Source organism: Fusarium phalaenopsidis (genome assembly GCF_050370095.1).
Source record: "Fusarium phalaenopsidis strain FUZ10S chromosome Unknown contig_32306, whole genome shotgun sequence".
NCBI lineage: Eukaryota > Fungi > Ascomycota > Sordariomycetes > Hypocreales > Nectriaceae > Fusarium > Fusarium phalaenopsidis.
Window position 1 is genome coordinate 1386115 of NW_028145403.1, and position 22257 is coordinate 1408371.

Consider the following 22257-nt stretch of genomic DNA (forward strand, 5'->3'; position numbering starts at 1 on the left):
CGCGAGAAAGAAGAGAAAAATAAGAAAAAAGAGGAGAAAGAGACAGAAGAGCCGAATCATTGCCTTTTGTTGGTTCATCCAAGACCCGCAGTCAACCGAGTTGGGAATTAAAGACTCGTGTTGTATACCCAAATTCGACCTCCAAGCTGTCATGCAGCGTTGTACACATGCACATTGAACCCATGATTCACACGCAGACACGTAGAATTCACGGTACTTCAAGCTCATCAAGAACAAGACCATCACGCTCATTCGATCTAATCGATCAGATTAGATAAAAAATTTTCACCTGACTCTGACTCTCCCTCCCTCGGCTCAAGCCTCCCTCTTCCCTAGCTCCCTCACCCCCCCACCCCACGACTGGCATCTCGCTGCCCGCGCGTTCCAGACCATGTAAACCCAAGCCTGTAAGTGGCTGCAGCAGCTTTTTTCGCCAGTGTGCGTCTGTCTGTTGGTTCACCCCAAAACAGCCGATTTCGGTGGGCTGGCTCTTTTAGCCACCACGCAACAAACGCAAGCTGGGGAGCCCTGAGCGGGAAAGCCTGATCTTATCTGATGGGTCTACTCTGTTTTTTCACTCTTTCCAAAGGACCTTGTGTGGAGACATGTAGCACTAGCCGGGGTACAGGTGACCCAGGTCTCTTTCAGCCGTACGTGCGGTGGTTTTACAGTTTAGTTTAAAGATTGACGGTTGCGCTCGCATCCAAGCTTCTTTCTTTCCTTTCCCTCTTCAGTCTTGCCTTGTATTTGCAAATCTTCACACAAGTCTCTCTAGACAAAGCTCCGACAATGGCAGTCTTGGACAAGTTCAACGCCGTCATAGGGCGCAAGGCCAACAACGAGGCTGCTGAGGACCCCGTCACAGTCGCCAATGCGACCGCCGACGAAAAGGCCCACGACGGCATCCCTCCCGAGGATGTCGACCTCAGCGATGCTCCCACTGAGAATGCCCAGCATGGTGTGAGAGCCGCCGAGGCTATCACTCTCACCTGGACCAAGTGGTCGCTGGTTGCCGTTTTCATCAAGTGAGTCTGACTCTGTTTGTTTTGGTGGATTGGAAATGCTGACACCCCTTGTAGCATGTGGTTCATCTACCTCGTCAACGGTTTCCAGTCCAAGGTTCTCGACACCTTGACTCCCTACGCCTCTAGCGAGTGGGAGTCTCACTCCATCATGCCCGTCATCAGCACTGTCGCCTACATCATGACTGCTGCCGTCTACATTCCCCTGTCCAAGATTCTCGACATCTGGGGCCGAGCTGAGGGTTTCCTCCTCATGGTCGTCTTTGCCACCATCGGTATGGCCATGATGGCTGCCAGCCGCAACTTTGCCACTTACTGCGCTGCCACTGTAAGAGAAGCAAGCTATCAGATCCTCAAGTCTCACTTCTAACTCGCCTCTAGGTCTTTTGGCAGGTTGGCTGGTCCGGCCTCACCTACAGTATCGATGTCATCACGGCCGATTCTACCCAGCTCAAGAACCGAGGTCTCGCCTACGCCTTCACCTCGTCCCCTTACATGGTGACTGCTTTCGCCGCCCCCAAGTCGGCCGAGAAGTTCCTTGAGAACGTTGACTGGCGATGGGGCTTTGGCTGCTTCTCCATCGTCCTCCCCGTCGTCGCCGCTCCCATGTACTGCCTCCTCAAGTGGCACCTCCACAAGGCCAAGAAGGCTGGTCTCCTCGTCCGCGAGGACAGCGGCCGTACCTGGCCCGAGGCCATCGTCTGGGGCGTTATGGAGTTTGATGGTAAGTGATCAAGATAGTGTCTCACATAACCAACACTAACTGTGTTAATAGCTCCCGGTGCCTTGCTGTTCGCTGCTGGTGCTGTCATCTTCCTTCTCCCCTTCTCCATTGCCAGCATGGCTCCCCAGGGCTGGGACACTCCTTATATCATCGCAATGATCATCACTGGCTTCGTCGTCCTCGTCATCTTCGGTCTCTACGAGCGCTTCGTGGCCCCCAAGCCTTTCTTCAAGTACCAGTTCCTCACTGACCGAACCGTCGTCGGTGTCTGTTGGTTGGATCTCATCTACATGATCGGCTACTACTGCTGGGCCAGTTACTTCAACTCGTTCCTCCAGGTCGTCAACAACCTGGCCCCCGCCGAGGCCGGTTACGTTGCCAACACTTTCGACATCGTCTCTGGCTTCCTCCTGTTCATCGTCGGTTGGGGTATTCGCAAGACCGGTCGCTTCAAGTGGCTCCTTTGCGTCGGTATCCCTCTGTACATCTTCTCCCAGGGTCTGATGATTCACTTCCGTCGTCCTGGTCAGTCCATCGGTTACCTCATCATGTGCGAGGTCTTCATCTCCATCGCTGGATCCGTCTTCATTCTGTGCATGCAGATTGGTATCCTCGCCGCTGTTGACCACCAGCACGTTGCCACCGCCCTCGCCGTGCTGAGCGTCACTGGTAACATTGGCGGTGCCCTCGGAAGCACCATCTCTGACACCATCTGGACCAACACCTTCTACAACAAGCTTCTCCAGTGGCTCCCCGAGAGCGCCCTCCCCGAGGCCGAGAACATTGCTGGCGTCATCGAATACCAGCTTGCCTACCCCATGGGCTCTCCCGAACGCCTGGCTATCCAGCGCGCCTACGGCTACGGCCAGGCTAGAATGCTTGCTGCCGGAACCAGCATCATGGTCCTTGCCTTTGCTACCATCTTCCTGGTCAGGAACTACGACCTCCGGAAGCTTCGCCAGACCAAGGGTATGATCTTCTAAGAGGCGAGCGCTCAGCGTAGCCTTGCAGAAGTATCGTACAATTTCCAGATTGTAAAAAGTCCAGTTGGGAGGACGAAGCTGTTCAAAGTCAAATTTACCTAGTAACTAGTTTAAAACCACCTAATAAAACCATGGGCAGCTATCGCGCCCACAGGAGGGGGCATTGGATTGCCTCGTTTGTTTCAATCTTTTTTGCCGTCCCAACCATGCCAAGACAAGTCGTTGCCAGCCTTTTTGCCTCGGGCATTTAATGTGCATGGCGCTAACAGGCACCCTTGATGCTAAGACGGCTGCGTTATCCGAGGATCGATTGCTCATTCTTGGCAAACCATTCGAGGTGCGGTGGGTGGCGGTCTCCATCGAGGGTCGTGTGCCGCGGAGGGGCTTGGTTAGCTGTCTTGGCTGTGATGAAGGCTGCGTCGACCTTGGCCGCGATATGATTAGACTTGAACAGGGTATATATCTATTGAAATGCGATTCTTGTTTAATGTGAACTCTGTATTATTCAAGAGAGCAGGCCACCTGACTACGTTGTCTTTCGCTACTGTTGTGTCTTTGACAATGGATGGCTTCGTCCATTACCTACCTACCCTGAATACGCTGCGTGAAGATATTGGACTTGCACGCTCCCAGCGGCTCACCAATCTCACGTATTTGCTTGCTTGCTACTTATGTCTCTATTGCGACCAAGCTTTTGCGAAATTATGGCAACTTTTCTTAGGCCTTGTCGTGTTGTGTTGAGTCGCCTATTGCATCTTTTGCCTCCTGAATTGCGCTATGTTCACTTGGTTGACCAATTTTTTATCCTCACAACATGAACAGGTGATTCACTTGTTAATGCGATTGAAATTCCCAAGGCTATCTCATTCAGTCATCAATTAGCAAGAAGCTTGACGCTAATATTTTGTAAACTCAAAGCATTCGCATATACAGTCTACCTAGCTTACATTCTATTTTCACTCCCATCCTCTCAAGCCTTCCCAAGGATAAACTGCATGATGCCATGCTGAAGACCTGTCACCGCTACACTCCCGTGATCCTCTCCCTCAAACTCGCGTGTCCAGATACTCGACACACTCGGTGACTTTTCCAGACGCTCTGCCAACTCCTTGGCACAGTCCCTCATCTGCTCATCCTCAGAACAGTCCTGTCTCTTCTTGAAGTCCTCCTCCGACTCGCCAGGTTTCTTGACCAGATCCTGCTTGCCCGTGCCCCAGGTGACAATAAGCGACAGAGGCGGCTCGACGGGCTTGTCGCGGGCGATAAAGGCTGCTTCTTGCTCCTTGACGAGGAAGTGGTTGTTCCACCAGATGATGGGACTCGCGGCAATGTATGTGTGAAACAGGTCAGGCCTGGTAAACATGGTGTTGAGTGTAAAAATGCCGCCGTATGAATGTCCAAACAGGGCCTTCTTTCCAGTGTGCAGTGACGCCTTGGGGAAGAGCTTGTCGTGGACGTGGGTCATGACCTCGTGTTGGATAAAGTCGAGGAAATCATGGGCCTCGCCAAACTCGATGTCGGTGCGAGGATTCCCATTCGAGTCAAGAGGCAGGTCATATGTGCCGTCCGAGCTGGGAGGAGTGAGATCAGGTCCCCGACGGAAGTCGTAGACGTATTTGCCGGGGGGATAGCCGACGCCTACAACTACAGTGCGCGTGCTGTTTGTGAATTCCAGGCGGCGGGTGACGTCGACTGCTGTGAAGAAGTAGGCGTTGCCGTCTACGAGATAGCTGTAGATGGTCAGGAATTGTGGTTGAGACTTGCTGGTGAGACGTCACTCACAGAGTGTTGACAACCTCATTTTCCGGCGCGACCCGATCCTCTCCCCAACACAAAGGCCAAGCGACCTGGACGAGATAATCACCTCTCTTGGTGTGAGCAATCCACTCGCAAGTGTTGGGCACGCGAGCGTGGGACACTGCAGTCATCTGCGTCATGGTTCTTCTGCTTAACTTGGACAAGAGGCGTTGGTGGTTATGAAGCCGGATCCGAAGGAGGGCGCGTTGCATATTTTTGCCGCAGCTGATTGATAAACAGGAGGGACCATCTGATAATTCCCTCCCTCGGCTCCGTTTTATGGGTCCTCGTTAAAGGGTCGTGTTGCGGTATCGGGGCTTTGGGCGGTTAGATACGGCAGAAATTGAAGGCCATGGCCATGTTGCAAGCCGGACTCTCCGAGGACTTTCAACTCCGTGACTGTAAATGGTTGGCCCGGTAGGACGGTAACATGTCTTGTACTTGTCTTTCTTCCCCTTGTTAGCTGCTACCCTGCGTGTTAACTGTGTTCGCTTGCATCCCTGTCTGGGGTATTCCACTGCACGTCGAACGTCGAACCATTATCACCAACTGCCGGACCACTCTCGTGCAGGTTCGCTCATCCATTCAGATATGTTTTGTCAGCTCAGCCTATGGGGCCGTTGAAATGCCGTCGAATCTCTTACTTCTCCACTCCTCCATTCGTACAATCTTGTCCCGCACGTTTGATCGTGCAGGGTATTTGCATTGTACCCCGATGAAACCGGATCTCCAGATTTGGCTGCGGGGATATTGGACGGATGCCAAGGATGGACGGGTCTTGAAGACTGAGATCCTCGTCATATGAGAATGTAAGGGATGTTGATCTTGTCACTAATCCCTGACATCGGGCAGTTAATTCATCGGGACTAAGTGATGCCAATGTTATTTGGCTGGCTTTTCCACATGGATATTGAGATTACTTAACCGATAATCTCGTGATTTTCACATTATCGTTATGGGCTGCCTTTGATTATCCACAGCATAGCCATGCGTGTCTTGCATGCGGACCTGGGGTCCAACAAAGTGTACATGCAGAGCCAGGTTAAACACTCGCAAGCTGTGACATGATCGGCTCTTTGAGCTTAAATCGATTGTTAGAATGTTTATATGTCCTTCAGCAGGCCCAAAGTATCTGGAAAGAATATGTGGTGGCTGCGAGAAGGTATGGCAGAGCATCGACATGGTGGATGTTAGATGGCTTTGTTTGTCCGACTTGAAGGCATGACAATCACTTCAAAGCGGGACACAGTTTCTAATAGGCCAATTTTCAATTGAAATTACCACTAGAACAACTAGGTCCATAGCCAATTGAGATTGCCACTATATCAGCCCATTGACCCATTCTAGATCCTTTCCTCCACAGAGCATCTAGCAGTTTCGCTGGCACATAGCCTGCCAGACGCTCATGCACTGCTGACGGCCAGCAGCGGGCTGACCCTGGCACTGACCAACCTGCTTGGCGAGACACTTGGTGTAGCTCCCTCCGGGGCAAGCGCGGGCCTCGAGGTTGTTGAGCTTCTCGGGCTCAGGGGCAGCAACGCCAACGGAGGCGAGGGCCATGGCGGCGATGAAGAGCTTCTGTAAAGAAGTGAGTATATAGATCCGGGGAGTATTCTGAGGGTGTAGACGTGTGACTTACGGCGAGGGAAAGCATCTTGAAGAGTTGAAAGGAGGTTGATTGATGTAGTAGATCGAGAGTGTTGGGATGATGAGAGAGGATGCTTTCTTGAAACTAAGAAGATGATCAGCTATATATACTTGATTCTGAACTGATATAACCTCAGAGGCTCTTTCATAAACACAGGTACGTAGCATCACCAAGGCCATAGTGGTTGTGGCTTCGTGGGTCTAAACAACCATTATGGGCTAACATCCTGCTGCACAAAGGACTAACAGGTCACATCGCTGGTCTTCACATATAGCCCCTTGTATGCCTCAGGCGAGCTGATAGGTTGATTACTGGTTATGGCTGGGGCGAGGGCCCGGTTGATCCTCTGGTGGGGGTCTGCCTGGGGTTGAAGGCCAGAGGTGAGCTAACTTTTTTATCTAATCTGATGGATTAGATCGCCCGAGCCCACTCCGTATGGTAGTGTATGTTGGTTCTATACTGGCTGGGCGCCTCTGCATAGGGCTTTCTCCTCCACTCGTGCCTGCTGTGCCTCTCCCGATGTAACTAGGACCGCAGAATTGGCTCATGCTCGCTCTTGGCAAGTGGGTGGGAAACTAGGGGAGCGATGCGAGGTGGCGACGGCTCGGCATTGGTAATATGGGATTTGGAGTTTCCTGGAATAGAGGTTGCTCATGTACCAACCTGTGGGAATGTAAAAGTGTTGAATGCTGTGAACAGAGGGCGATATTCCTCGCTTGCTCTTCGAGGTTTCTGACTTCAGCTTCATGAAGCTGAATATCATTTGATCCATGAAATACACCTAGAAAAACAAAAAGCCTTCTACTAATGTGATGTGCAATAACATCACTGATGCAAGAAGAATAATTCCTCAACCGCGAATGGGGTATAACGTGGGGGCGATGTTGTCATGTGTTGTCAACGTGGACCAACATAGTTTCCCAGGTGTTGAATCCTATTGTGCCAAGCAACAAAGTGCATGCAGCCCGATCCTAATAGCAGTGATGCTACGTCCTTAAAGCAGTGTGGACAGAGCTATCCGTCCTTTAACCGTCAAGGGCACTGGCTTTAGTACCTCGCAGGGGGTTCGGAGATAGCTCTGCTTGTACATATTGCTAGCACCTATCCTCCTTTGCCATCTCTCTACGCATGCCTGCTGAACGTTGGCCAAAATTATTGGAAGTATGAGCCAACATAGGCCATGGTGTTTTAAGCAGTGCTCTAGGGAGTGGCAAAGGATAGACAAGCTTGGACAACAAGATGACTGCCGGGGTGTCTGAGCGAGAAGCCTGTCTCTGACCTGGATGTAGAATTTTACGAGGGATCAGCATAACCGGGTCAGAATGGAGATCCTATGCGTTATTTTACAGGCACAGAACCAACAGAGTATGCCCACAGTTGCCGGCCCGTGCCTGGGGAAACAAGGGATGGACGGCTTTTGCCGCGCTTGAAGCCTCGGTCATGGGCCGTTATTCCTCATGATGCTTTGCCTTGGCCATCGAGAATCCTCAAAAGACTGGTCCACAACACGGTCGAGACTCTGCTTGCACAGCACGGCAGGATTTCCCGCGAATCGTGCGCTATCGCTGTCAGACCACGGCCGGGTCTTCGCGCCTATTGCTCTTATTGTCCGGCAATCCCTGTTGTGCTATTCCGAAGTCGGGCATGCGACCGTTGCAACGCGTGATTTGTACTCTGTGGGCTCTCGTGTGTAATCTTGATGGAATATCCGGACAATTGTAGCTTTTGTTCCCCGATAGATATGGTGTGTCCTGGAAAGAATTCGAGATGCTGACGCTGGACTTTTCGGGATTTAGAAATTGAGAGAATCCTGATATTAGGATCATGTACGGGAACAAAATGATTGCCAAACAAGTAACGATAGAGGCAACCATTGCCAAGCTTTTGGAAGGCCTCCTGCCCCCATACTACTTGCCAGGGTGGTGACAGGGCCTTCGGAGAAAGCTCTGACCAGGCTTGGCATTTGACGATGTTGCAACTAAGATATTAAACAGTCAATCTACCCGAGGAAGTAGAGAAGAAGTTGCAAGTGGAGTCGTGCAAGACGGAACTTAAGATAATGGGCCATTGTTGATGTAGTGACTCCTTGGTTGGAATTTTTCTTACTTCCTTTCCACGGGGATAGAGAGGTCATTGGGCACAGTGACAAATAGTATGTATTATTGGACTCGTCATTGTAGATAATAATAACAAAAAGGCATATGTATGACTTCATGGCACGGTATTGGGTTTTGATGCCGTCATGTATCAATAACGGTGTCGTTTGCTGTTGTGGCTAATGGCTTCTTGTCATCATTGCAGACAATAATAATAATGACTTCATGGCATCGTCAAGCCGAGTTTATTGTTGTGTTGAAAACTGTTCCTAGAAGTGTAGACTACAAGAGTGAGACGAAATGTTCATACAATTTACTGAAACCTTGCAGAACCTGAACCCGAAACCAGCAATTTAGCATCATTTAAATTCCTTCCCAGTCCCTCCAGTTTCTCTGGAGCCATGTTTGTCTGGCTTCTACAAGCCCCTCGTTCTCTCCTCTGCTTCGGCAATCCATTCTCTTAACTTGGATTCGGACCGGATCTTCAAGCCAACCTTGAACGGCTTGGGGTCTGTGGTCAAGGACGTGGGATTGGCGTTGCACTCGATGGCATCCATAACGGGGAAGTCGGTTTTGTCCTTGGGAGGAAGCACTTCGAAGGCAGTGATGATGCGGATGTAGGCGGTGTAAAGTTCACGGTTGGCCAAGTGTGAGCCAGCGCACATTCGGGATCCTGCACCGTATCCGTAGTGTGGGGTACCAATCTCCTTGTCGTCAAGGAACCGCTCTGGGATGAACTGGTCAGGCGATTTGAACCGTGCCTCGTCATAGTCGGCGGCATAGGCATTCTTGTCACAAGGAGTTAGTGGAGTCTTCGCAATTGATCAGAAGACAGAACTTACCATGAAGAATGTTGTGCCTGCGGGAATGACTGTGTCCTTGTACGGAATGTCTCTGATGTTCACTCTCGGCAAGCAGATTGGAATGACAGTCCAATAGCGGAGAGTTTCCTTGACCAGGGCAGTGATGAAGGGAACCTTCTCCTCGACAAGACATTTCTCCCAAGCTTCGCCGTTAGGATATACTTCCTCAATGGCCTTGAGAGCTTTGGCTTGAATCTTTTGTCCTTGGGGAGTTGCGAGATAGGCGACACCCATGATCAAATTTCCGGGAACAGTGTCGAGTCCAGCAGAAACCATGGTCAAGCAGATGGATTTGAGCTCAGCTGGAACATTCTGGTCAGCAATGTGCACAAAGTCCAATGATAGGGTCATAGCAGTACCTTCGTTCAGCTTCGCCTCTGGGTCTTTGAGAATATTGCCGGTGATGCAAGGCTTGTCGGTACCGTTGGCTATCCGCTGCTTCAGATCGTTGAGCATGTCTGTGAGATACTTGTCACGTCTCGCCCGGAATTCTCCAGCCGCCGAGTTTTGGGCTCCCCAGAGACGCAGCAGTGGAACATAGTCTTGCCAGTTGTTGCTCGTAGATCGGAAGTTGGAAATCTCGCGTTCTACGTGGGTGATCTCGTGAAGGAGCTCGCTGTTGACGTCGCCATCGATACGGAAGCCATAATTGAGCGTCAAAGACGTATTGAGAGCAAACCGAGCGAAGTATGGGGACGGGTCCAGGTCACGGTTGCCGTTCTCGCAATCTTCAAGTAATTCCCTGATGCTGACTGTGGACTCGAGATCCAGGATTGGCATGTAAGACTGGACGGCGGGCCTGTTCAGTGCGGTGGCGGCAGCCTTTCGACGGGCCTTGCAAGAGTCGTCCCACGGAGAAGTGCCGATCGTGAAACCTTGGGATGACGACACGACGGAGTGAAAAGTGTGAAAGGTTGGGCGAGAGATGAGTGCGGCCTGGTGGGTGATCCAGAAATGCTTTACCGAGTCATACGAATTGACAAAGACGACGCGCTGTGAGAGTTAGTGATGCGCCTTGAACAAGAGAAAGGCTCAAAAAAGGCTACTCACCTTAGTTCCAAGCCGCGTTTGGAAGACCGGGCCATATTTGGCTGCCCATTTCTGAGCGACTCGTGCATGGTCCGTCCCCAATTGAATGAGATTTCCAAAGATTGGAACACCCGGAATCTCTGGGATACCCTTGATCTTGGGGATATCCGTCGAGTTCAGTAGTCTGATCAGTACGTACAAGACGACGACTGCGGCGAGGTAGAGAACTAGAGAAGACATGGTGAACAGCTGTAAAAACGATGACTTTCCTGGAACGAATGAGACATCTTTACGGCCAGCTTACGGCCCTTTTAATACCTCCAACTTCATCTACAGAGCTATGATGTTACCTATTGCCCGGCTCTCATTCGTCACGCATACGGTATCCCCAGATCTTGGAATACGGGGCCGGCCAAAAATGCGGGGATAGGTCCGAGACCCGAATCCGACGATTCCGATTCCGATTCCGTCATCCATCTACTGCGGAGAAGCGTTCAACATGGCCTTCTCATTATCCGGATATTAATTATGCTTGAGATACTTTTGAGGGGCGAGACGCAGTACCTAAAGTATGAAGATGGTGGCTCGCAGACTCACGCGTTCACCTCAGGCCAGCCGGGTACTGAGAGGCATCTCCTGGATGTGTACTTTTATGCGTTTCAAGACTATGCCGATGGTAAACTATGATCTTCACCCGTGAGTCCTCATTGCTACAGCATGGCTACTCTAAACACTTTGCTACGGCTTGTTACGGCATTGATGCGACCGCACGAAATGTGCGAGGCCCAGAATGGTGCTTATCAAAAGGTGCTTATCGAGAGGAAAGATTGGCCCCATCCTCGGCACTTGTGCGTCCTCTCCCCGCAACCGACGTCAGGGGGCCGGGGTGAGCTAGCCCGCATTGCAACCGCAGCCACCATCCCTGATGGTGCTTCAACTGAACAATCCTCCTTCATCAATCCTCCAACGCGTCATACCCAGTCCCCATGTCTTCAGCATCTTCTCAATCCAAAAAGAGGCGCTGCCCATATACATCGGTCGCCTGGTCCGTGACCCTCCCAATGATGCGTGCTTCAATCCTGGTGACTGTGTGCTAACTGGCGGCGTGAAGCGACAATTGCAAACGTCGCAAAACAAAATGCAGCGGAGGCAAGCCTTGCAAGAGCTGTGGAGATAGTGGTGTCTCGTGTGTCTATGAGCGTACGACTCGGTTCCGCTCCAATGCCCGTAGCCCGTGAGTGCCCGTCCCATGTCTCTGGAGATTCCGAATCGGCGCCGACTTCTGATTCATCCGTCGCGTCGCCCCGACCTCTTGCTTTGGCCTCATGCTAACCGTTGCACCTAGAGCCGAAGTGAAATACACAAGAACGCGGAAATCACCCAAAGAGAGCCAGCCGAGCCCCGCTAGCCAGGGAACTGATGGACCAGTCAACAGAACATCTCAAAGCCTTCCATCGCCTACGTCGCCTACTAGGCCAGGCGCATCAGATTATTACTTGACCCTTGCGCGACAACGTCTCACGGCAATCAGTCCAGAGGGAAGTGTCCCACAAGAACAAGAACATGATGTCGAGCCGGCTGGAATGGTCCGCATGAAATTCCTCGTTCAACAATGCATCAACACCACTGAAACACCTCTATCTATACTCTCATTGAGTGACTGGATGGAGATAGTTCAAGTCTATGAAGACGAAATTGGCCTTCAATACCCGTTTCTCGATATCCAGGAACTACAAGAGACCATACGTTCCACGAAACAAGGGACGACGCAAGAGCGTCCTGGAGGACATGACGCGCATATCTCGGGGCGTCGATACCAGGAGCGACTTGATGACATTTTAACTCTCATTTTCTATACTGTATCGATTTTGGCCGACCCTGCTTCAGCTGAAAGGTCTAAGCCCTCTGTTGAGTCTATCTACGGAGGTGCTGTTGCTCGGTCCCAGCTCGGAAATCTCAGCGAAGATGATCTGGTCTTGATTATCTTGGGCGTAAGTCTCGTCACGGCTAATCTTACAATGGGGAAACCGTCAGAAAGGCATTTACTAACATGAGTGTAGAGCATATTCTTCTTTCTCGGGGACCAAGAGATTCTGGCCTGGAGGGGAATTGGTATGGTGTTTCGACTGCTTCAAGAGTTGGAAGACGCCCCCGACAGGTTGCAGCCTCGTGTATTACCAAATGACAAAGGAGTGATAAGCCCCGAGTTTTACTGGTCGGTATATACTCTCGACCGACGATGGAGCTTTGGAACCGGTCTGCCGTTTGCAGTCCAAGACTCAGATGTCAGATATCGTCCAAGCTTAAAGGTACGTCTGCCTTTCTTATCACCGAGCACTTGGATTTGGGATCGAAAAGTAACGCTTATGGGACATCTAGGACAATTCTCTCTCTTGTGCCTACCTGAAGTCGATGGTGGCGTACTGCGAAATCTCCTCCGAGGTCCAGAAATCGATCCTTGAGACACCGCAGTCTATCGTATCAGGGTCTAAGCGCGATTTTCTCAACTTCCGAGTCGTGCAATGGCAACAAAACCTACCACAAGGTCTTTGCTTTTCCGGCATCGACGACAAGTTTGACCCAGCCAAGGAAAAGCGCGGGGAGTACAAGATGCGCCTAGCTCTTTACTTGAGGGCCAACCAAATGCGCATCATCATTCACAGAAAGTTCATGGCGCGCTCAGAAATGAACACGATTGATGCCACTGAAGCGAATGTCATGGCTTCGATTACTCGAGACTCGATCCGCGTCTTGTTGCAGCTGGCCCGAGACACCGACATCTATATCGCTCAGCAAAAGACGTTTAACCACTTTTTAGAAACCGCATTGTCGTCTCTTCTTTTGATAATGTGCTCCACGGAGGACTTGAAGAGGTTTTCCTACCTTTCCGATGTTGTGGAGGCCCTGGAGCTGGTCGAGCAGCTTGCAAGCCAGTCTGCTATTATGCAAAATATGTGGTGCAAGATGCAGAGCATCAAAGAAGCCATCAAGGATATCCAGGCCAAGCTGTCTGGTGAAACATCATCACACTGCGGTCAAGCCGACAAGGAACCTCACGAGGCTGGCGTGGTGGAACAAGAAGCACCGATCGCGATTGGGCCGATGTCTCCCACTGAGATGATGATGGTCGCCACTGCCATCCCGCCAGCACCTAATTTGATGGAAGAATTTGACAGCTTTGAAGCTTTGGAGGAAGCTGGAGGGCTCAACTTTGCAAACTTTCCAGAACTTGGGCAATTCTTGCAGGAGTATGAGAACTTTTATTTTTGACGACAGCTCGGCACTTCAATCAAATACTTGATTGCATACTCCGTACATGCCCTCAATAAGACGATATTCTGATTAAAGGCTATCGCAATTATGCGCTTAATCGTAGCAACAAAAAGGTTAGCCCAATCATTACCCACTTTAATTGCCTCTCTTTGAAAATGCAAACGACACTAAGGTTTATGCGCTTAATGAGGCATTGAATGCCCGCGCATTGTCCAATCACAACGATGTCAATTTCTTTCTCATCGCAACAATCATGCGACACCAGTCTTTATCATGTTCGCCAGGCCTCGCTTGCCACGTCCCAAAGCGACCCGCCAATACAAATGCCCATGTACCTTAGCATGGCCTCCAATCCAGACAACGACTCGATTTCGTTACTTCTCGGGAAGAGGTCGGTCAGAGACACACGAACCGGCTACGCTGGCATGGCTACTGGGATATGGCGACCAAGTCCAGCCATCGGGCGCTCCGTGGCCTGACCTGTCCAAGCTGGTATTAGAAAATGCCAACCTCTCGCTTAGAAGGGTACGGTTTCTGAGCATCGACATTGACGGGCTGCACCAAGACAAGGCAGGCATCCGCCAGTTCGACATTGGCGTATCCATCCTTGACGCTGACCAGGTCCACAGGCAGCTTAGGCTGCCATCGAACCCTGGCAAAAACCTAGCGGCCCATCTTATTAGATCCCGCCATTACATCGTCGAGGATCCCAAGCATGACAGTGATGGACGGACAAAATTCTCGTTTGGAGGCTGCAGGGTCATGTCGTTGCCAAGATTGAGAGAAAAGCTCAAGGGGAAAGTAGAAGGCCGAGACGTGGTGCTTGTCATGCACGGGGCTGCGACAGAGGTCTCAGTCTTGAAGAGGTTGAACATCAACCTGAACCCCGTCTTCACTATCGACACTAGCACAGCTGTGCAGCATCTGTTCCAAAGAACCAATCTAAAGTTTCTTCTCAAGGAATATGAAATTCCACATGGGACCCGGAACCTTCATTATGCCGGGAATGACGCCCACTTCATACTACGGGTCCTGCTCATGATCGCCGTACGGCACGTCCGGACCAAGCTGGGTGGAGAGCAGCTACCGGGCTGGGTGCCGGTTTTTGAAGCAGTTGCTCGATCTCCCAAGCCAGGGCTCGAAGAAATGCGGAAAGAAGGGCCGTTGAGGATAACTCCAGGAGATAAGGAGAGGAAACAGATGGAACGAAGAAGAGAAGAGCTAGAGAGAATAGGAAGAAGGTTAGAGAAGCTCTCAAGAATCGAAAAGGAGGAAATGATGGCGTCGAGGAGGCTCCCGCAGAGATTGCCGGACTGCGACGCCATGAGCCCTTCTTGGGCTGACCATTACACCATAAGCCAGTATGGCATGCTGCCTTGATATTGGGGGCCCTGATCCTGACAAGCTGCATGGCCGTTGGGGTTTGTGGTAGTTGACGGTGTGGTCACTTGAGAAGGCTTTGTTCTGTATGAATAGATGTACAATCGTTGCGAGCTTACATGGCACAATGGTGATGATACACAAAATGAGCCTCATTAGTGAGTCCCGGGCTTCCAGAAGAGGCAACAATCACCTGGTACCGCGTTGAATAAGCTTGAAAATGAAAGTAGGGAAGAGCTGACGCCCGGTTTAGCTGGAAGAAGTTGTATGACTTGTAATAACGGTTAGTCGACCAGCGTCATTCCAGGCAATGCCGTTTCGTGCAACAGTTTCCGCATGTGTGATGACAGACTAGATAAGCTGCCACACCTCAGAAACCTCCGCCATTCTGTGGTGTACCGTCGTGGTGCCCGGCGCAAGGGAGCTGACGGTAGGTAAGCGGCGTCCGCGTCAAGAAGGTGTGCTAGAGGATGAAAGTGACATTACAGAATGTTTGACAGGGCTGTCAACCAGCGGCTGAAAAGAGAGCTGGTCATTAGTCTCGGCAGGTGGAATTAAGGCCTGGCGCTTGAGACAGTTGAAGCCACAGCCTTTGATCACGCATCATTGACCCACGGGGAGATGCACGAAGCATCCTATTTGACAATAAATCAATCTTTTTCAGCTCGTTTCTTCTTCGAGAGTAGCCTGCTTCGTCGTTGAGTGACCTGTCTCATCTACTGCGGGGAAGTGTGTCGATGCCAGCGCCACGGCGTTCAGCTGCATGTTGTCCTACCCAGTAGAGGTCACCACCACTATCAGTGGATGGCTGAGACCCATGGTTCTCGATCACTGATTATCCTATAATTCTCGACATAGACTGAGACAGCATCTTGACCGGTCTTTCAGCCAGGCAGCCACGACGCTGACGGGCTGTGATTCTGGACCTTGGGCAGGTGATCTACTATGTGATATTACGATTGCCAAGATATAACTTCCCGCATCTTGACGGAGGTTTGGAGTTGGTTATCTCAAGATAAATAGATCGACTTCCCGAACAGAGTATTTCACAATGACAGACTCTACAAACCTACCGGAAGACCTCATCAAAATCACTTGCCCCAAACCCCTCATTCCCACTATGGCCTCCTACGGACCCATCTGCTTCACCAAGATTCTTGGTGTGCATGATAAGGACGACATCCCTCCCAAGGAGAGCGTGGCCAACGCAGTCTCGGAGAACCCGCGCAATGGCTCGCTGACTTTGCCTCCAGCGCCGACTGCACCTGGCGGACCTCTTGGCCTTGCTATGGTGACTAGGAAGTTCTGGTTAGCTGGCCGCGAGTTGAAGATTGGTTTCCAGGGAGGATCTACCTGGCAGAAGGTTGATCCCTCGCACACACAATATTGAATGCTAAGTTGCTAACATGTTTCCAGGACAAAGTTAAAAAGTATGCCCCAGAGTGGTGCCAGTACGCCAACATCAAGTTCACCTTTGTCAACTCGGGAGAAGTCGACATCCTCATCTCCTTCAACCCCGGTCAAGGATCTTGGTCGTATCTCGGGACAGACAGCTCTTGGTTCAGCTCGCAGAACCGTCCATCCATGAACCTTGGCTGGATCAACGACAACACCCCCGAGGATGAAATCAAGGGCGTCATTCTCCACGAGTTCGGCCACGCAATCGGTGCCGTCCATGAGCATGAGAGCCCTTATGCTAATATCCCCTGGGACAAGGAGCAGGTCTACAAGGACCTTGGTGGCCCTCCCAACAAGTGGGACAGAGCCACTGTTGACAACAACATGTTCACTCTCTACTCGCTTGATGAGACTCAAGCCAGCGACTTTGATCCGGACAGTGTCATGCTGTACTTCTTCCCTGCCAGTTGGACCACCAATGGCCAGGGTACCAAGCAGAACAACTCCTTGTCCGCGACCGACAAGGCCTACGCCAAGTTTTCGTATCCTGCTGATGCCTTTGATGCTGGGCAGTTCAATACCATCGAGGTTCGTCCTTGGGACAAGCCTCAGGCGAACAACGACAAGGTCATCTACTACCAGAAGAAGTATGATGCTGTGCCCGAGATACCACTTGGCATCACGTCTCTTGACATCAGCAAGGATGCCAACATCCGCATCAGAGCTCTCGCCAATGACCCGACCACTGAGAAATTCAAGGCTTCTCTTCAAAGCTGGGCAGACACCACACTCTACTCAGCCTCCATGACCTTCCTGGAGAAGAGCTCCCGCTTCAGCTACATGCAGACGGGTGTCTACAACACTCAAGAGACCCGTCCCTGGAACCAGCCCCAGCTGACCCAGTCCAAGCGCATCAATTTCAAGACACCCTTCAAGAGCCCGCCCAAGGTCATCACCTGGCTGCAGTCCCTCGACATGGACAAGAAGAAGAACTGGCGCATCAAGGTGTACTCCACCGATATCGACGCCAAGGGCTTCACCATCCACGCTGACTCATGGGCCGACTCGATCCTCTACAGCGCCGGCGTGACCTGGCTCACCTACCCAGCCGACCAGCAGGGTGTTGCGAGCGGCAAGTTCAGCACGCAGGATGTGCGCCCGTGGGACAAGCCGCAACACGAAAACTCAGGTGTATTCAATTTCCAGCAGCCGTTCTCCAAGGCGCCCAAGATCATCATGGCGATTGACACGCTGGACTACGACCACAACAAGAATCTGCGTGTGAGGCTGAGCACGTCCTCGGTTACCAACACGGGTATCACTTGGCATTTGCAGAGTTGGTGGGATAGTGTCATGTACGTTGCGGGTGCTTCATTCTTTGCTTGGACTTGAGCGCTTTCATGAGAGGCGAGAAAGGGCGGGAGATATGAAGTTGGGAGACTTTCTACGAAACAAATTGCACTCGATGAAATTCATGCATCTTGATCTTGAATCTCTGCCGAAGCTGTTGTTAAGAATTTTTACATTAGATAACACCAACAGTTATAGCCCCAAGCCGCACGATTCTTCACTGGCGAACCTGAGGCTGGGTAGGCTCGATGATCTCTATCCGTAGTAATGCCCATACTTGGACTCCCTCTTGACAACTTTGATGAAAGTCTCGGCAATAATCCTCACAACCCTCTCAGTTGGGTGTAGATCATCATACCTATGACGAGTCAGATCGTCAGCTAATCAATACGTCTGTTGACTTACCAGAAGAAACTTGAGAGCGGGTATGAAGAGTCAACACAATCCTCAGGTGCTGCACCCTCACCTGGACAAGAGTGATATGCCCCAGTAACGTTGGCAGGATAGCTCAAGTAAGCGCCTGGATCCTCCAGGATATCCTTCAACAGTGCATTGACATCAAAAACAGTCAAGGATGCCCCAGGCCAACGCTTCTTGATGGTATGTTCCAGTACTCCACCCTGCTCAAGCATTGTGTTGACACTAGTTGCATACTGGCGGAGCTTGGAGTTGTACTGCGTAACATTGTACTCGGATTTGCCGGGCCAGTACTGACTGTGTTCCGGTCCACCAAGTTCAGGAAGGGCATAAACAGGCGCGTGCTCCAATGGAAGCATGTTGAGTACGACAAAGTGACGTCCTCCGGTCTTGTAGACTCCGTCAAAGGAATTCCACGTGCAGTCAACAATATCAGGTAAGTTAGCACCAGGGGCCATGGAGTCCGAGAGAAAAGCGTCCCAGCCGAGGTCGTTGGTGCCAATCCACAGGGCATAAACAGTGTTGTCTGGCTGTCGGTCGGGAAACATGCCGTCAACAGCGAGGTCTTGTTGAAAGGCGGGAACCTGGTACTCAAGCACAGTAGGGACTGTCCAGTTGTAGCCTGCAAAGCTTTTCGTTGCAATTTTGGATGAGCAGGTAGCTCCTCCGACACCGTAGTTGTAGTATTCGGCACCGCTGAGATTGGCCACGAGTCGTCCCCAGGCATAGCCGCCGCTCAAAGTCTGGTTGTTGGGAGAGAATCTTGTTCCAGGTGGAGGCGCCTGGCCATCGTGTTCCATGAAGTACAGGATTCGAGCTTCGTCTGTGAGACTGTCGCCGAATGTGACGAGGTTGGTCATGCTTCGGAGACCGCATTGGGGCTTGGTTGCCACCGCTACCGCAGCCGCGGCGGAAGCGACTAGAACTGGGCGCATGGAGATGGGTATAGGCCAAGTTAAAGGACCACAAGAGACAGGCCACACGGATGGAGTGCTTTGCCAGCAGTTTCAAGGTTGAAGCTGAGTGATTTTCGATCTCTTGAATCGAAAACTTTGTGCAGGGAGAGATCTGCATGTCTCAGCCTAGTTCAGCCTTGCCCTCCCAGGGTCGTATCTGGGTGAGATAAGATACAGAGAACTCTATTGTGAGAATCCCCATGCAGAATTGCAGATCCGGAGAATAAGTGAACACTCCAAGGTGGTTCAATCATATGATTGGGCATTTTCTTTTTTCACCAGGGGGCTCCGCTGAAGTGGTCAGTCCAAGGGGAAACGAGACTACAGCGGCTGTTTCTGTGGTGACCACTTCTTCACATGACCTTGGTTTCACAAGTATCTGGAAGCCAATGACTAATAATTGAAGCAGTTCTCAATTGATGAGTTGTTGTGCCGCTTGTGCGCGTTGGGTGGCTACCCATTACAGCCCCTCTGTTGTCTTGGAGACAAGAGACGGGCACTCTCTACCAAGTATCCTGTTGAATTCATGCTCAAGCCTATTGTCTTCGCTTCAAATTGCAAATCAATCCCTCCTGTTGCACAAACCAAATATTCTTGGTATGCCATTCGTGATCCGGGCTCGGCAGCGACAACTCAAACCTCCTCAAGATCTCAGGGATAAGCTTGGCCATCTCCATGATGGCAATGTGCCTTCCGATACACGTGCGTGATCCACCACCAAAGGCGAAAAACGACTGTTCCATCATCTTCAATTGGTCTTCAGAGGCGTCAAGCCATCTCTCTGGTTCAAACTGGTCGGGATTGGGAAAGACTTCAGGGTCGTGCTGTGTGACCCAGGCGTTGATTCCGACGATGGTTCCTTCAGGGATCGGCTTGCCGCAGATCACGGCACCACCGGCGGGCACGTGGCGTTCCAAGAGAAGACCAACTGATGGGTGGATTCTAAGACCCTCCTTCAGCACGGCTTGCATGTAGGGTAGATTCTTGGTAGAATCCTTGAAAGAGATGGGTGAGCTGACAAGTCCAGCTGCAGCAGCATCATCAATCTCCTTGACCAGCTTCTGCATCTTTGCCGGGTTCTTGAGAAGGTTGTAAAACACAGCTCGCAGTGCAATAGCTGTCGTATCGGATCCGGCAAACACGTTGGTGCTTAGGTGAACGACAATGTCTCGTGTCGACATCTTCTCTGGGTTTGCAAGCTTAACAGCAAACCATTTGCTGAGCATATCTCCTTGCTTGTCGAGGGATTCAATGTTGAATTCACCATCCTTCTTCAACTTCGAATCTTCATCCACATTACCAATAACTGCATTCACAGCCTTGAGCGTGAAAGTGAGGACCTTGTTCCAGCCTTCCATTGAGGGGAAGAGGATGGGGAGGAGGGGGTTGCCCATTAGGAAATTGTGCCATACTGGAACCTGGCCAATTGAACTGGCATAGACCTGAAAAGGGTCAGAAAAGCTTCACAATGCAGCGGTGAACTTACCAGCAGGTCTTCAATCGCTTGGATCATGCCATCTACATCTCCGCCCTTCTCAAGAAAACCCAACTTCTTGGCAAAGGTAATCTCTCCAACAACGTCAAAGGTGTAGAACTGAAGCCATTCTCCAAAGTCTACAGGAGTCGATGCGTCAGCATAAGCAGACAGCTTCTCAATCAGCAAGTTGGTGCAAGAATCGACAGCTGGCTCGTTCGTCAACAGTGTCGTCAGGCTGAAGGCATTGGCAACTGGCTTCTTGAGCTCGCGATGGTAGTCTTCGTCTCGGGTGCCAAACAGGTTGACCTCGACCTTGCCCTTCCAGGTGATGGATTGAATAGGGTAAAAAGCAGTCTGTCACCATCAGCATGGAAAGCAACACCCAATCCCAAAGAGTCCAACCTTGGTGTAGCCCGACTTCAGACCGTAGATCTTCTTGATCTCGCGAGGGTCTGAGATGGAAACATGGTTCGGCCCAATGCGAACAAGTGAGCCGTGTTTCCGATGAAGGTTGATGGCCGTCTTGTGAGCTTGTCCACTTCGGACATCCAGGTAGCGCCAGAGCCCAGAGTATGCTGCTAATGTCGGTCCAGGAAGAGTTCTCAGACCGCGGCGGAACTTGTTTCTGATCGAGTGAAGGATGAATACAGTAACGGCGAACAAGGAAAGGTTCAAAGGAGTAAGAAACTGGACAAAGGTCCGAAACATCTCAGATGTGTTGGCCATGCTGGCACGTCTGATGTCGGCGGCCCCAAGGAGGAGAACGAGTGCGTATTCGGACTGCAAAAGACTGCAAGTAGGAAATCTTATTATACGAAAGAAGTAATCTGGTATACACACGAGAAATTCTTACTCACGTTCAAGTCTTTCTCGGGCTACATATACTCTGGGAAGACACGGGGAATCCACCACAAAGGCCCCCGGTGATCCATAACACGGGGTGCATTAGCCCAAGGTGCGGAGTAAAAACCGCCACAAGATGCCGGTAGATCTCTCTAAACAGGGATAATTACAATGCCATTGCAGCGATTCGCTCCCCAGAACCGATCACCACATCGGAAACGGGGGGATCGACGTCGGGTTTCTCGAGGTTTGACAGGGAAGAAGGTTTCCGTGAGAGAGGGGTAACGACACGACTCGTTGGGTCTCAATTGGGGGAACTGAGACATTTCGACTTGCCTGCATTAGAGCGTGTCAGGAGAAAGCCAGGTTTTTTCGGTGTTGGCGAGTGTAAATTGACATTATTTGGTTTGAATAGTTATTATACCTTGGTTGTCAATTGCTCAATTGCTTTGAAGTCATTCCCAATACTATATCAACAGACATCGTCGACAAACCAAAAGTGGGCGTCGCAATGGCTGATTTGACCATCGACAACATCACCCCCAATGCAGTCACAATCAGTACCTGTGCAGGAGATAAGCGCCTCGACTATGTGATGGAGCGCTCATCACGCATGCCCGCGATTTCGCGCGTGAGACGCGTCTACCACGGAGGAAAGGAAAGCAGGACTCGATTTCTGAGCCCAAATCGGTCAAATCACAACCGATGTGAGGAATGTATGCGAACCAGCAGCTGTGTCTAGCTCATCCATTGACCCGAGACGCCACCAACACTGCATAGGAATTCATCTTGCTGCCGGATGTGTTAGGTCTGTCCCTGCTCGTCGACTCGATAGATCACCCCAAACCCGACAATTCGACTGAGGGATCGGTTCTTAGGCCGTTCCACACCTGTGATGACCCAGAGGTTCCCCATGGGGACCCCATATCTTTGAATGACAAGGACTAGCCACATTCTGCCTCTGCACAGTCAAGGAACTAAGGAAACCCCATCGAGGGCGT

The 22257-nt window shown here is 51.1% G+C and overlaps 8 protein-coding genes across 8 annotated transcripts; 3 read left to right on the forward strand and 5 right to left on the reverse strand.

Annotated features, from left to right (window-relative positions):
• Positions 1-789: 789 nt before the first annotated feature.
• Positions 790-2729, forward strand: LRP88_11294 (major facilitator superfamily domain-containing protein; the record flags this gene model as incomplete). Its single annotated transcript, XM_083247724.1, has 4 exons — positions 790-1025; positions 1080-1350; positions 1404-1746; positions 1798-2729. The coding sequence occupies 4 exons, from the start codon at positions 790-792 to the stop codon at positions 2727-2729; spliced, it is 1782 nt and encodes a 593-aa protein (XP_083096872.1).
• A 970-nt stretch (positions 2730-3699) lies between these two features.
• Positions 3700-4657, reverse strand: LRP88_11295 (Alpha/Beta hydrolase protein; the record flags this gene model as incomplete). Its single annotated transcript, XM_083247725.1, has 2 exons — positions 3700-4459; positions 4512-4657. The coding sequence occupies 2 exons, from the start codon at positions 4655-4657 to the stop codon at positions 3700-3702; spliced, it is 906 nt and encodes a 301-aa protein (XP_083096873.1).
• Positions 4658-5894: 1237 nt separating this feature from the next.
• On the reverse strand, positions 5895-6180 carry LRP88_11296 (uncharacterized protein; the record flags this gene model as incomplete). The annotated part of the gene is made up of 2 exons (XM_083247726.1): positions 5895-6104; positions 6166-6180. 2 exons carry the CDS (start codon positions 6178-6180, stop codon positions 5895-5897), a joined length of 225 nt encoding a protein of 74 aa, XP_083096874.1.
• Positions 6181-8686: 2506 nt separating this feature from the next.
• Positions 8687-10402, reverse strand: LRP88_11297 (cytochrome P450; the record flags this gene model as incomplete). The annotated part of the gene is made up of 4 exons (XM_083247727.1): positions 8687-9058; positions 9113-9435; positions 9493-10126; positions 10184-10402. The coding sequence occupies 4 exons, from the start codon at positions 10400-10402 to the stop codon at positions 8687-8689; spliced, it is 1548 nt and encodes a 515-aa protein (XP_083096875.1).
• Positions 10403-12574: 2172 nt separating this feature from the next.
• On the forward strand, positions 12575-13432 carry LRP88_11298 (fungal specific transcription factor domain-containing protein; the record flags this gene model as incomplete). The annotated part of the gene is made up of 1 exon (XM_083247728.1): positions 12575-13432. The coding sequence occupies one exon, from the start codon at positions 12575-12577 to the stop codon at positions 13430-13432; it is 858 nt and encodes a 285-aa protein (XP_083096876.1).
• A 2434-nt stretch (positions 13433-15866) lies between these two features.
• On the forward strand, positions 15867-17605 carry LRP88_11299 (uncharacterized protein; the record flags this gene model as incomplete). The annotated part of the gene is made up of 2 exons (XM_083247729.1): positions 15867-16178; positions 16232-17605. 2 exons carry the CDS (start codon positions 15867-15869, stop codon positions 17603-17605), a joined length of 1686 nt encoding a protein of 561 aa, XP_083096877.1.
• Positions 17606-17818: 213 nt separating this feature from the next.
• LRP88_11300 (SGNH/GDSL hydrolase family protein) lies at positions 17819-18915 on the reverse strand (the record flags this gene model as incomplete). The annotated part of the gene is made up of 2 exons (XM_083247730.1): positions 17819-17921; positions 17969-18915. The coding sequence occupies 2 exons, from the start codon at positions 18913-18915 to the stop codon at positions 17819-17821; spliced, it is 1050 nt and encodes a 349-aa protein (XP_083096878.1).
• Positions 18916-19472: 557 nt separating this feature from the next.
• LRP88_11301 (cytochrome P450) lies at positions 19473-21139 on the reverse strand (the record flags this gene model as incomplete). The annotated part of the gene is made up of 3 exons (XM_083247731.1): positions 19473-20354; positions 20423-20767; positions 20816-21139. 3 exons carry the CDS (start codon positions 21137-21139, stop codon positions 19473-19475), a joined length of 1551 nt encoding a protein of 516 aa, XP_083096879.1.
• Between the last annotated feature and the right edge of the window lie 1118 nt (positions 21140-22257).